At 38.6% G+C, this 13,029-nt stretch overlaps 2 protein-coding genes across 3 annotated transcripts in view; one reads left to right on the forward strand and one right to left on the reverse strand.

Moving 5' to 3' along the window:
• Positions 1-13,029, forward strand: part of si:ch211-51h4.2 (uncharacterized) — a 137,880-nt gene that overhangs the window by 121,743 nt on the left and 3,108 nt on the right. The window lies entirely within an intron of this gene.
• Positions 1-13,029, reverse strand: part of tbl1xr1a (TBL1X/Y related 1a) — a 63,353-nt gene that overhangs the window by 590 nt on the left and 49,734 nt on the right. For both annotated transcript variants that reach the window (XM_051912172.1, XM_051912171.1), the window contains 12 exons: positions 8,036-8,138; positions 7,376-7,521; positions 6,860-7,079; positions 6,586-6,718; positions 5,983-6,124; positions 5,845-5,908; positions 5,231-5,328; positions 4,621-4,681; positions 4,404-4,525; positions 4,242-4,316; positions 3,969-4,096; positions 64-229 (listed from right to left, as the gene is read on the reverse strand). In XM_051912172.1, the coding sequence (XP_051768132.1) occupies positions 64-229; positions 3,969-4,096; positions 4,242-4,316; positions 4,404-4,525; positions 4,621-4,681; positions 5,231-5,328; positions 5,845-5,908; positions 5,983-6,124; positions 6,586-6,718; positions 6,860-7,079; positions 7,376-7,521; positions 8,036-8,093 (1,413 nt within the window). In that variant the 5' untranslated portion in view covers positions 8,094-8,138. The remainder of the gene's footprint in view (positions 1-63; positions 230-3,968; positions 4,097-4,241; positions 4,317-4,403; positions 4,526-4,620; positions 4,682-5,230; positions 5,329-5,844; positions 5,909-5,982; positions 6,125-6,585; positions 6,719-6,859; positions 7,080-7,375; positions 7,522-8,035; positions 8,139-13,029) is intronic.

A 13,029-nucleotide genomic window follows, 5' to 3' on the forward strand; every position in this document is an offset into this window, starting at 1 on the left:
TTCATGTCGTGCTGTAGTGTTGATTAGTTTGCATCTGATCAATCAGAAAACGTCCAGTCTTACCTGTGTGTTCCAGATGTGGACACACTTGTCGAAGGAGCCGCTGGCTAGATGGCGTCCATCAGGGCTAAAGGCCACGCTGTACACGGGCTCCTGGTGTTTGGTTAGTGTGTGGATGCAGATGCCTCGATCTACGTCCCAAAGCCGAACAGTGGAGTCAAAGGAAGCACTAGAGTTGTCAGAGAATAACACAATCAGTTTGTGTTTAGGTCATTTTTATTAGGGATGCTACGTCACAAATCTGGCCAATACCGCTAAAGTATTGATGTCAAAAGCAGTTTACTAATTTTAAAACATCACTTTAAAACTAGCAACAAAGGAACACTGAGTTGCTTCATTGAAGCGTATTGTATTATGAGAGTGAGATCGACTATTACTTGGATCTAGCTGATATTCATCAGGCCAATCTTGTATTCATAATCACAAAATCAGTTTGAATATCCACTGAGGAAACTGGCACTGAGGTCCACTGTCTTTCTTCTTTTAACAGTTAAAGGGATTTCACATGACAGCACTAGTCAATGCATTTGTAAGTTGCGTCTTATAAGGTGGTGTTTAAAGTAAAAATAACATCCTTGTTTCAGTCCCTTTCAATATAAAAGTCTTTGCTGTAACCTTCACTGAAGTTGAAATCACAATCACTAACAGACTCTTTCTCAATACCAGATACAGTATGTTATTTATATAAATTATTAGTTATTATAAAAGTATAAGAAGTTTGTACAATAGGTAATAAACTCAAGCAAACTTTTTCAGTCAAAAGTAGCGCTCTAGTTATAGTACAGGATTTAAGTTAAATAACAATAGAAAGTCATGAAACTTAACTTTGCCTTTAGCCAAATCGATTTACTCTGGGACAAGTAATAGATTAATAAGACCAAAGATTGCCTGTTTGATACACCCAAAATAAATTATATCTCATGTTTAAACAGTATCTACATAAGAGACAGTGGCAAATTCCCAAAGGACCGACCGAAATTAAGGTGATCTCCAGGGGTACATGAGCACTGATGGCCACTGACAGCCTTTCATATCTCTGAAAATGGCTAAACAAATTGTCAAATAGGCACTAATATATATTTATTCCAAGGACAAAAGCTATTGTTTGTACAGAGATTGTATTTTTACATTTTCAATCCCTCCCCAACCACCCCCGAACAAACTGCCGCAGATAATAATTAAACAGTAATAGTACAAACGATAATAAATAAAAAAATATATATTTATATTAATAATAGTGATACAGCAAAAATAATAAAATGTAATAGTTAAATGACAATGTTAATATATATATATATATTAAAAACAATAATAATAATAGATAGTTGGATACCACAATCAAAGGTGTAACAATGGTGCATATTTACATATGTAAAGGTACCAAGCATCAAACACCACGAAACCACCATATAGAGAGGTATGTGAAAAAGAAAAAGTTACAGTATCAATTTAGATATCGTCACTCCCCGGGAAGTACATTAATGGCCACTTATCAGTCATATGAGAAATATGATGATAAGGGTTGCCAGACATAAGAGAATTTATGAGACCCTCTAATTGAATATTTAATCTTTTCCAAGTGTAGGTATAACATCAAATCCTGAAGCCATTGTGATGCTTTAGGTGGGGTTGCAGATTTCTAATGTAATAAAACCGTCTGCGAGCCAATAAGGATGCAAAGGCAAGAATGTTTGGTTGTCTTTGAGTCAGACTTGATTCATCACCTGAAGCACCAAAAATAGCAAATTCAGCACATGGCTTCAGTTGTACTTCATATATGTATATTTATTAAGTCACATATTTGAGTTCTACACTCTTGTAGTGCTGGGCGGTTTTACCAAAAATCTTTTTTTTTTACTGGACCTTTATTTTGGAATATTTTACTGTCAGGAGTACAGGGAATATTTTTTTTAAAAAAACTAGTCAAATCAGTTCATAAAGCTGACAATTTGGTTTAAAATGTAATCAAATTAATTTTAGTTAAATTAATAATAATAATTATATCTAATAACTAGGCTACATTTTTACTGTGCAATTTCTGTCATTTCAATGAAGACCTTTGAGTTTGTGTTTTAATAAACAGTGTTATTATTGTTGTTGTTATTATCTCTATTAATCAAAGTACACTCTATTGTACAATAGTATATTTCTCTGTTATTTCAAGTTATACCGAACTTTTATTTTACTTTATACAGTAAGTTTTTGTTACTGGATTCCGTGATTTCATCCGTGTTTTCTGAGTTATTTATTGTTGTGTTATAAAGTTGTTTCCATTAGTGTAATAAGGGTATGCAGTTAATAGAAGGCCACTCTCTATACACTACATTGTGCTTCATTGCCATTTAATAGATACAGCAGCTGTTTCAACTATGCCCCAGTATACCACCCAGCACTACATTCTCACCTAAAAACTACATTCAGTGACAATCGTAGAATTTGTAAAATTATGGTGGCTTTGTTTGACCGCCACGACACTCACCACTCTCTCTCTCTGTGTGTGTGTGTGTGTGTGTATTATATATATATATACACATATATATATATATATACACACACAGTCAAACCAAAAATTATTCAGAGATTTTTTATATATTTTTACTAGTGGGTGCAGGACACTATAGTTCATTTATGTGAGCATAGCAAAATAAAGTAAACTGTGACATATTATACCCAAAAATTCTTCATACAGTGGACTACCAGTAAAGTTTATGAAAATTTGGAACCAAACATGATTCAGACACTTTGACCTGACCATGTTTTGCTTAAGTGTTATCTGACATAATTAAGATATTTTTTTTCTGACAGTTTAACTCTGAGATCTTGTCATATCTTATTACCATTTTTTTTTTTTTTTAAACTATAGTGAATGAACTGAATTAATGGATAAAATGTTCAAGGTGTCTGAATAAATTTTGGTTTGACATACACACACACACTTGATATGGCATGAATATATCATGCATCGCTTATCTTTTTTAAGAACACATTTGATGCAGTAAATCTGATACAATTGGCTAAATCCAATATATACTAGTCACAATGGTGAACATGCATTAATATTAACACTTAGAGCATTTTCGCATCTAGTTTGTTTGAGGAGGTATTCTAAGTGTGGTTAGTTTTGGGTCATTTTCTGGTTTGATAGAGTCCTCTGTAAGAGCACTTAAAATTGTGAACACCAAAAGCACTGAGCTCACATGTGGCCTAATGGTTGGAGAGTCAAACTTATAACCTAAAGATTGTGGGTTCGAGTCTCAGTGCCGGCAGGAAATGTAGGTGGGGGGAGTGAATTAACAGCACAGACTTCCACTTTCATTACCCACAGCTGAGGTGCCCTTGAGCAAGGCAACTAATCCTGAATTGTTCCCCAGGCGCTGCAGCAAAAATGGCTGCCCACTTTTCAGGGTCTGTGTTCAATACTCACTGTGCTCATACTGTGCACTTGGATGGGTGAACTGCAGAGCACCAATTTCCTAGTATGGGACACCATACTTGGCTACACATCCATCTAGCTGGTTCACTTTATCTTAACTAGGTTTGGTTTATTTAATTAATTTCCCTGACAGCATTTACTATATATATATTTGATTTTCACAGAACTTTAATGGCCCCCAGAATATTTTGTTGGCTGAATATCTGAGCATACAATATATCAAAAAAAAAAAAAAAAATTTTTTTTAAAAAATCTTCTAACGCTTGTTTCTGCTTCACTTGTTTTTGGATCTGGAGATTGTTACTCTTTCAGTAGACGCATAATAGCACCCCCTACCGTATAGCAGTGAAAACATGTATTGCCTGAAAATTCTGTCAACGGCGGGGAAAGAGTTAAAGCACTATTTGCATGAAAAACACCCCTAATTCATGCAGTAGCAGCTGGTGAATGGAATATTAAAGGATGGTGACTCTACCTGGCCAGCATTAGATTGGCATTGGGGTTGTTGGTTCCTGGACCTGTGGGGCTCCATTTGATAGTGTAGATTTCTTTGCTATGCGCTTGCAAATCATGAACACAAGTGTCCTGTTTCATACTCCAGATCTAGGACATTGGAAGAAGCAATGATTTAGTTCACCAGGACAACATTTGCATTTCAAAACACCTTGTGAAAGGTGCACTACGTACTTGCAGTCATCTATGATTCTGAATTTCTATATAGTGTAGCCAGTGTGGTAAGGAGTCTTACCTTCAGAGTCATATCATCAGAACACGACGCCAGCAGGTTGCCAGTCGGATCCCATTTGATTGCATTAACTTCATTCTGGAGGCAGAGAAAACACATTTTGAAATTCATCTCTTTGGCAGACTGGAGTGGTAGGAAACAGTGGGAAGAGCAGACAGTTCTTACTGTGTGTCCTTGGAATGTCTTAATGGGTCGGTCCTGACCCAGTTTGCACACATGGATGCACATGTCTGTGCTACAAGAGGCAAACGTGTTGTTACTCTGCCAGTCTACGTCCAAAGCGGGTGCTGAAGTGAGAGGGAGAAAAGGCCACAGCATAAGAGCTTTTTCCCCTAAACATAGTCAATTGCTCACAATATCAGTATATATTATTTCTGTGAACCTGAATGAAACGGGAACTGCTGTTTGGCTTCCCCTGTGTGAGCATCCCAAATGATTGTTGTCTGAAGAAAAGAAGGAAATATTAACTCATCTGTGATAGGGTGAACTGATATGTATATGTGCCACTAGCAACACAAACATTAACTAGGTGAATTATTCACTAGATACTTACATTGTCTGAAAAAAATGTGGGTAGTGGATGACTGTGAAAAACTCACAACTATAACACTAGTGTCCTAGGTCAGGGATTCCCAAACTTTTCTTGTCAGTCAAACCCCTAAAGTATTTACTTAAAGTAATCATCTGAGATTAAGTTAATTTAACATTCACATTATCATGATTCTCTGATGTTGGTTTATCACCACCTGACATACAGATAAACAAAATATTTTTAGTAAGCATTTTATTTTGATTTATATTTTAAAATTATTTATTCTAATTTTATCTCTCCATGATTTCACAAACCCCAGTTTGGGAAACCCTGGTCCAGGGTTACTAACATTTTAGGTGTCAGGGTGTTGCTATGCGGTATTGCAGTAGTTTGTAGCATGTTGCTATTGTTCTGAGTGCTTTCTTACTACACTATACAGACCGTAGTTTCCTTCTCGTACCTTATCAACACCGGCGCTGAGGATAAAGTTCCCTTTTTTGTTCCATTTTAATGCGAAAATTGGACCTTTATGTTGCCCCAGGGTACTGGCCAGATTACCTGTGAATGAACACAGTTCTGTCATAACTCTCTGAGTGTTTGGCATGGTAATGGATATGACAACGTTTGGTCTTGGTGGAATAGATCTGCTACGCTGCTGCTGGAGAGCAAGTACGGGACTTGCTGCTGCTGGAGAGCAAGTACGGGACTTGCTACTGCCAATACAAACATGACACACTGCTGTGAGCAAGCAAGACATGCTGCTGCTGTACAATATAATGTACATAAATTACCCATAGCAGATCTATACAGGTGGAGCTGGGGAAGGTGGAGGGTTTCTGAAAGCGCGCTGCAAATGCTGAACAAGTATTTGAGCAGCGAGCTCATTGGTTACTGTTACAGCAGGAACCAATCAGCTGTGCCCTATAGAGAATGATGTGATTGCAAGCAGGTTGAGTTAAAGACCTATTAGCCTGCGCCATCTAGAGTTTCATGACAGAACTTTGTATTTATCAGACTGCTAAATAGACAGAGAAAAGCATGCTGCTGCAGAAGGCAAAAAACCTGTTTGCTTACCATCTTTAGTCCATATTCTTGCAAAGCCATCATAGGAGCCTGTCGCTAATAGTGTACCTTCACTCTGAAAAACACAGAGGAAACGTTAGTCTTTCAATATACACAGAACAGGAAGAGCGTTGTCGGAGCTGAACTCACGTTCCAGTCTAACGACGTGACGTCTTTGTTGCTGGGCACATCTTGGCCACCTTCCCGTATGCAGTGCCTCAGGACGAGCTGTGTAGAGCTACTACTGCTGTTCTCGCTCAGATTCCAGATACGTGCTGTTGAGTCTCCAGACCTGTGAAGAGTCAGAGTATTAAATAACACTGCATTCATTGACTTCTCTTTTCTACAGACGCACCAATCACGCTCGTTCTTTCCCAATATCGATACTCGAACGATCTGTTGCCAATTACTATTCTTGATGTTTATATAATCTATTCCACACTGTTTAGAATGGATTGGTGTTTATAATAAATTGTAATTTGTAGTAGCAGTATATATTTTATGTTACTAGAGTGCCAAAGTAAACTTTTGGATAGTTTTGTGGCCTTTCTGGAGCTTAAAAAAAAAGTGCAGGGTAATGCCATGACTAACCCATAGTGTCGACACATCTGACAGATGCCGATCAATTTAAAAAGGTCAGTATTTTAGCGGCGTTACCAATCCAGCCATCGGATCAGTGCATCCCTGCTGAGTACTCCGTGAGGATGAATGGATAAAAGGATTCAGTGATGGAAAGAGACCGTATAAACTGACCCGGAGGCGAGCAGGTCACTGACGGGGTTCCAGGCGCAGATGAAGACCTCTGACTCGTGACCTCTCAGGACCATGGCTTTATTCTGAGGGATCTCCACATCCACGTCCACCTCCATCATGTCTGCATGGTTATCTGCACATATCATCACATGACATCCATCATTAAGAGGAAGGACGCAACAGCTTTTTGATTTATAGCCACAGTACATAGCTGAATGCTACAAAGTTACACCATTATGTAACATTTAAAAAAAACAATCATTCAGTGACTCACTAGGTAAGGCGTGTGCACCGTTCTCCTCTCCATTTGCGGTGTTCTCTCCATTTTTGGCGTTACCCTGCATGTTGGCGCTGGTTGCAGAGGGCGCTGCGGCGGCCTGTTGCTGGGCCAGTTTGTCTCTGTACGCCTGCTGCCGGGTTTGTACGACATCGGGCATCACCGCGTCAATCAATGACAGAGATTCAATTGGCCGCCCATCGAACAGTGTGCCGTCCTGTGGACAGAAGTCAACATATCAGCCATGCACTCAATGTTAAAGAGATTTTGTGCATCATAACCAATATCGTTATCTGGTTGAACCTCACAAAACCATCTGCAGGTTGGATTTCAACCCAAAATTAAACAAGAAATTATAAAAATTTTTAGAACCACTCAGACTTTTGTCATTAATATCACAAAGAAAAACTATTTAAGCATTATACATCTGATTAAAAAAAAAATCTGTATGTATAAAATATGCAAATGTGAAAAAAATCCTTGATTCGTCTGTAATTAAAGCTGTGATGTTACCTCATTGATGCTGACTTCAGCCTCCACATACTGCAGGCCCTTCTGGATGATGGAAATCAGGGCAGCAGGGGGCACTAGGGCGCCGTTGATGTTAGACTGACTGATGTGGCTCTCAATGCCGAATGTGAAGGCCGAGTGGGAAAACCCTGCCAGAGGGAATGATAAACACTTCAGTGTGACGCTTGCTGGATCAACTTTCTCTCCAGTGGAGGGTATCATGTGTGCTCCCTTAAACAACGCCCTCACTGTGAACAGTCATAGTGTTTTACTGTAATCAATGCTGATAACAGCTTGTGTCCCAAAACTCATAGTGACAGATACACAAGTGATCTGCAATAAAGAGTGAAAGGAATAGTTCCAACAAGATGTGAAAATTCTGCTTTATTTAATCCCCCAATGCTGTTTTTTTTTTTTTTTTCCCACCTAACATTCAAGTAGATATTTTATGAAAAATTGTTATGCAATTAATGTCATAAAGGACCTGTCATGTGGCTACAAAAGACATGTGGACCATTTCGATTAAACTTTCTTTGATATTCTGGTCCTTTTTGGATACATTAACCTCCTGGTCATTATTAATTGTCATGACCGCAAGAGCTGTATGAGTTTGTTTGGATACAATTTTGAAGTGATCATTTGGGACGTTTAATCATCACTTACCTGACTCCTGCAGGTATCTATACACCAGGAAGTTGACCTCATCGCTGCTAATACTCATCTTCACACCTGCTTACACCATGAGGTCAGCACACAGGACACAAGCCTGAGAGAGAAAGAACACAAACAAATCAGAAAGCCATCTCACAGAATGACACTAAAAACGACAACAGAAGAGGTATGGATATTGCCAGGCTTTCTGCCTTCCACTCAAGGGACTCAGAGTGTGTATAAAAAAAAAAAACTCTTTTACAGTGCAATAAGGGGATAAAACTCTCTTTGTCAGCAGGAACCTGAGTGCGTACTATGCTGCCAGAGGTTACCAAGGGCTTCACAGCCCTGCATGGCTGAATAACAAGTTGTAGTACCTAAAGTATCCATTACACTTTGGTGGCGCTGCTGCACCAAACCTGCAGAGCAGTAAAAGCATCTGCCACTGAAAATGTTTACATGAGGGCTACTACAGAATACCTTTGTTTACTTGTGTTTGACACTTGAATTCATTGTGATTTTGGCATTACAGAGCTGACAAAATGTCAGTTTGCACTTACAGATGCACTTAATTTTGTAGCACAGGAACATCTGCTTGAAATTAAAAGTGACCTAGATTTGACAATAAAAATTTGGTACTTGCACAGTTAAATTGTTCACTTTGTGATTGAAAGCAAAAAAAAAAAAAAAAAAGATTCTCAAGGACACTGCTAAACAATTTTGGGTAGTTTATTTAAATAATACACTATATTAAGCCTGAATTTCAATTTCACTCAACATTGGACTTCCTCCAGAAAAGAGCATCACCGAGCACAAACATTTTCAGTTCCACCTCAAAAATCTGCGTTACCACAAGTGGGCCAATTCTGAAAAGTGACCCATTTCCTCACGACCTCTGTGTCCACCATTCCAGATCACATCCTCATTTATACGGAGAAGTGAAGTGGAAAGTGTTTCCCCGTCGCCGTTTACAGCCATAGGATGTGGTTTGTTTGCAAGAGGGATGGTTTTCGTCTCCTCAGGGTTCTTGCTTGTGATCGTTTTTGAGCAATGAGGTTATGTTCTATTTCTAGACGGTGCCGTCATGTGATGTAACACTTACCTGTTCTCTTCTTAACCGACTACAGCTTGTTTTTGAGAAACATTTAGCCTGCTGATGAACGTTCAATTAGCTGGCTGAACTTCTCAGTCACCTGTCTTGCGTTCCTCTCATAAATGATGCAAAAGTATGCAAATAGGAGCATCATCAAAAGGCAGTGTGTTAAAGCCAATCAGATAACAGAGATACTCCAGCATCCAAATCAGGCCAAACGGTGCCACCGAATCGATGCATTTTATCTCACAGCATAGCCAAATTAAATCCCTGCAACAGTGCAGAGTGCTCATCTATATTATCGAGCAGCCGAGTCAATACCAAGGAGGACTGCTACCTTTCAATAAATCAGGCCTGCTCTTCAGGACCACCTAGCCTGTAAACCAGAGCAGGGAACTCCAGGCATTTACAGTCGGCAACATTAGTTCAAGTAAAGAAACCACGGGTGGGGAAATTCCCTCATAGACGTGACACAGAAAGAGCTTTTATTGAAACAGGTCACAGCAAACAGGGACCTCCATGAGATATATCGCCATCTGCGCCTCATAAATCGCCCTCAGGAATGCAAATATCACGATACGTTCTCTGTCTTGGACGACATTTTGGTGTGCTGGAGGATGCTTAGTGTGTAGAGTAATCTTCATTGTATAATCAAAGGCGGTGTGGGTTGCGTAACAGTGGAGCGCAAGCACTCAGGGTGAGGGAGTTTGCACTGTGTTATTCAAGGCTGAGGGGGAAGTCTGAGAGGAAACACTATTTAACTGGTTTGGGTGAAAGGTGTAACGGACGGCTATGGGTTTACAGACTGATAACAGACCACTTTATAGCAATAATGTCAAAGGCGGCCACGGAGAGGGAATTTACAAATCAAAAATAGTGATAGTCATTTTTCTGCTGCTCTAGAGTGATTAGTTACATGTTCAATTGGCAAATAAAAGAATCTATAACAATGAAAATAAAAAAAAGTACTCTGTATTCAAGTTTATAGTGCCCTGTGGTGAAAATCAAGTTTTTAATGTTGTTTATGTTTCTAAGTGGTGTTTTTAAATATACTTTAAGACAAAACGTGCAAATTCATAAGTCAACACTATTGCTGAATATTTTCTGTTTAAAACTTCAGTGATCTAAAGACAGCTTCAAAAATGTAGTTTGAAATCGCTGGTATTTGTGATGTCACAAACCACCTTGTAACCAATCACATCAACATGCTGGCAGGTTTTAGCATATCATTAACCATGTCCGCTCTGAAGCTGGAGAGTCTCAAGAGAAGCCAGGTTATCCCGGTATATTTTTCTGTTGAGAGATATATATATATATATATATATATATTTGCAATATAGCTGGTAGCTGTAGATTTAGCAATATAGCTGGTATATGATGTATAATATGATGTTATGATGAATTATATGCCTTTCTCCACCAATGATCTGAGTTGTTCAAAGCGTTTGTAAGGATACTGATTTTTTCAGAAGTCAGCTGTCTGACTCTGAGATGTCAAACAGGAACATGGTTTGTGTAACATTAGCAAAAGGCTAATTGTATTAATTACCGTCATGTGTCCGACGTTGTAAAGAGCGATTGCATTGTGCAGCGTTTACCTCAGTAAGTTGACCGAGTGGATCTCTGAGCTTGTGCAAGTGAGTGGAGGTGGGGCTAATTAGCATATTCATAGATCCACATATACTAAATGAAGCAAGGGTGTAGAGTTACATTCAAGCTATTTTACGGCATGAATAAATTTTTTTTTTTTTTTTTTTTTAACGGGAAAAAATTTTAAATATGTCATTTTGGTGATCAAAGATGAGTTTTAAGGGATACAATTATTGACTACAGGGGGACATTAACGATTCTGAAAAAAAACATACTATTTTTAAAAAATCAAATTTAATGTCAAAAAATGTATTTAATAACTCTACAAATGTCATGTAGTGTAAAAAGTACAAATATTTTCTACACCTTTATTATTTTCTAAGAGGTTTTAATATTTATGTCAAGATTAAACCTTTGCAAATATTAATTCATAAATTTAGCGACATTATGCTAAAATATTAAGTCTTTTAATTAAATATAATTATTATTATTTAAAAAACTTTAATGCTAGAAAATAAAGAGAAATGAATGCTCTTAAAACGTGTTGTAGTTCAAAAATAATGGTGTGGAAACATATTTACAAAAAGTTTTAAAATGATCTGTCATGATGAAATTATTCATTCATAAATATTAAATACATATGACTGATGATGCAAGCAGCAATATTTTGAAAGCAGCGCAGAGCCACAGTTTGCAGACTCTTCGTAAGTCAACATACAAATGGCTTACTTTTATTCGTCTCATTGAACTGGGAGGAGAACGTGTTTTAGCACTGAAAATCTACACACTTTACTATAGAAGAGGCTGATTACGCTTTCTCTGTGTGTATGTGGGGTGGGGTGGGGGGGTGCAGTGGTACGTTGGGCTCTTCACACGACTCCCTTGACAACAGTGAACTTGATCCTCTCAAACCTCTGAGGGCCTCAGTGAACAATGAGAAGCCTGGAGAGCTTGTGTTCTTGTGTAACACTGACCATTGGATGCAAATTTCTCAAGACACTCTTTACAGTCAGTATTCCTCTTCCACCAATTAAGCACAAAAGAAAATATCCCAAAAGCCTAAGCATTAAAAATCTGTCTCAAGAGTGCCATGAATTGTGGGGATTATATTTGAAATGTTATTAAGCAATGATTCATAGAGATAAAGAGCTTGGTGCAGACTTTTCTGACTACAGTCTTCTACTAAAATGTAAAGCACTCGGCTACTTGTAAAACAAGGTAACGTCACAGAAGAGCTCTGAAGCAGACGTGCTACCGCCACCCCACATCCAGACAATTGTGCCATTTTTCTTCCTCTTTTCAAGGCAATTATGTCAACACCATTTTCACCAGACGCTTTTGGAGAAATCAGCATATGGCTCACATCCCTCCGTCAGCAAGTAACAATCAGGTCGAGTTCAAAGGCAAAGCAGCCCAATCAATCCAGCAGGAACAATGACCGTTGCTTATTAGATGCCACATGCTAGTGAATGCTGTCACAAGCCATTAAGACAGATGCTGACCTAAACTGCTTGTGATGCAACCTACTCTCCGAAGGGCAAAAAATAAAATCAAATTGGACCAGCGAGATTAACGCGTCACCTCACCTGACCTACTTTGAGATCTGGATCCATCAGTGTCTGTCTGAACATGGTGGGGTGGGGGAAATATGACACACCATAAATGGATTTCCCTACTCTTCCTCTTTTGTGTGAAGTGTCCTAGAAGCAGGTCAATGGATCCCACTGGATGTGGTCAAACAAGTATACATCCGCCGCAGGCCTCGTAGTGCCTTTTATTAAGAATCTTTTAACCACTGCCGTGCAAATGACAATGGTCTGCTGTAATGGTCTGTCAGTTACAATAACAATGCCACAGTGTTTACACACTTCAGCTTGCATATAGTGGTCTCTGCACATTGAACTGGGATAAAGAGAATGTGTTTTAACTTCCTGTGGGATTATTAAACTTTGTTTCAGTTCCAACAAAAGTTCGATCAAAGTCATTCTGCAACTTCTCTGAAAGGACAAAAGACATTTCCATCACTGTTCAAGTAGGTGAAAGTTGATTCTCGTTTACAAGCAACAAAAAACAAGCCAAGTGCCGATTGAGTCATATTTCATCTATCAAAGTTGGTTTAGTTTTCAGTAGTGACGGGAGAAACTAAGCTTTTCGAAACTTTGAATCAATTGAACCAACTGCTTTGCAAAGTGATTCACCGTTTCAAAGCACTCGAAACACCACCCGCTGGTGGCGCCTGCTGGCCACAACATGGTAAAGCAGCGAAAACTCAGCCCAATTATGCATAAAAACTAGGGGTGTAACAGTACATGTATTCGTCCCG

Source organism: Ctenopharyngodon idella, chromosome 11 (assembly GCF_019924925.1).
Source record: "Ctenopharyngodon idella isolate HZGC_01 chromosome 11, HZGC01, whole genome shotgun sequence".
NCBI classification, from domain to species: Eukaryota; Metazoa; Chordata; class Actinopteri; order Cypriniformes; family Xenocyprididae; genus Ctenopharyngodon; species Ctenopharyngodon idella.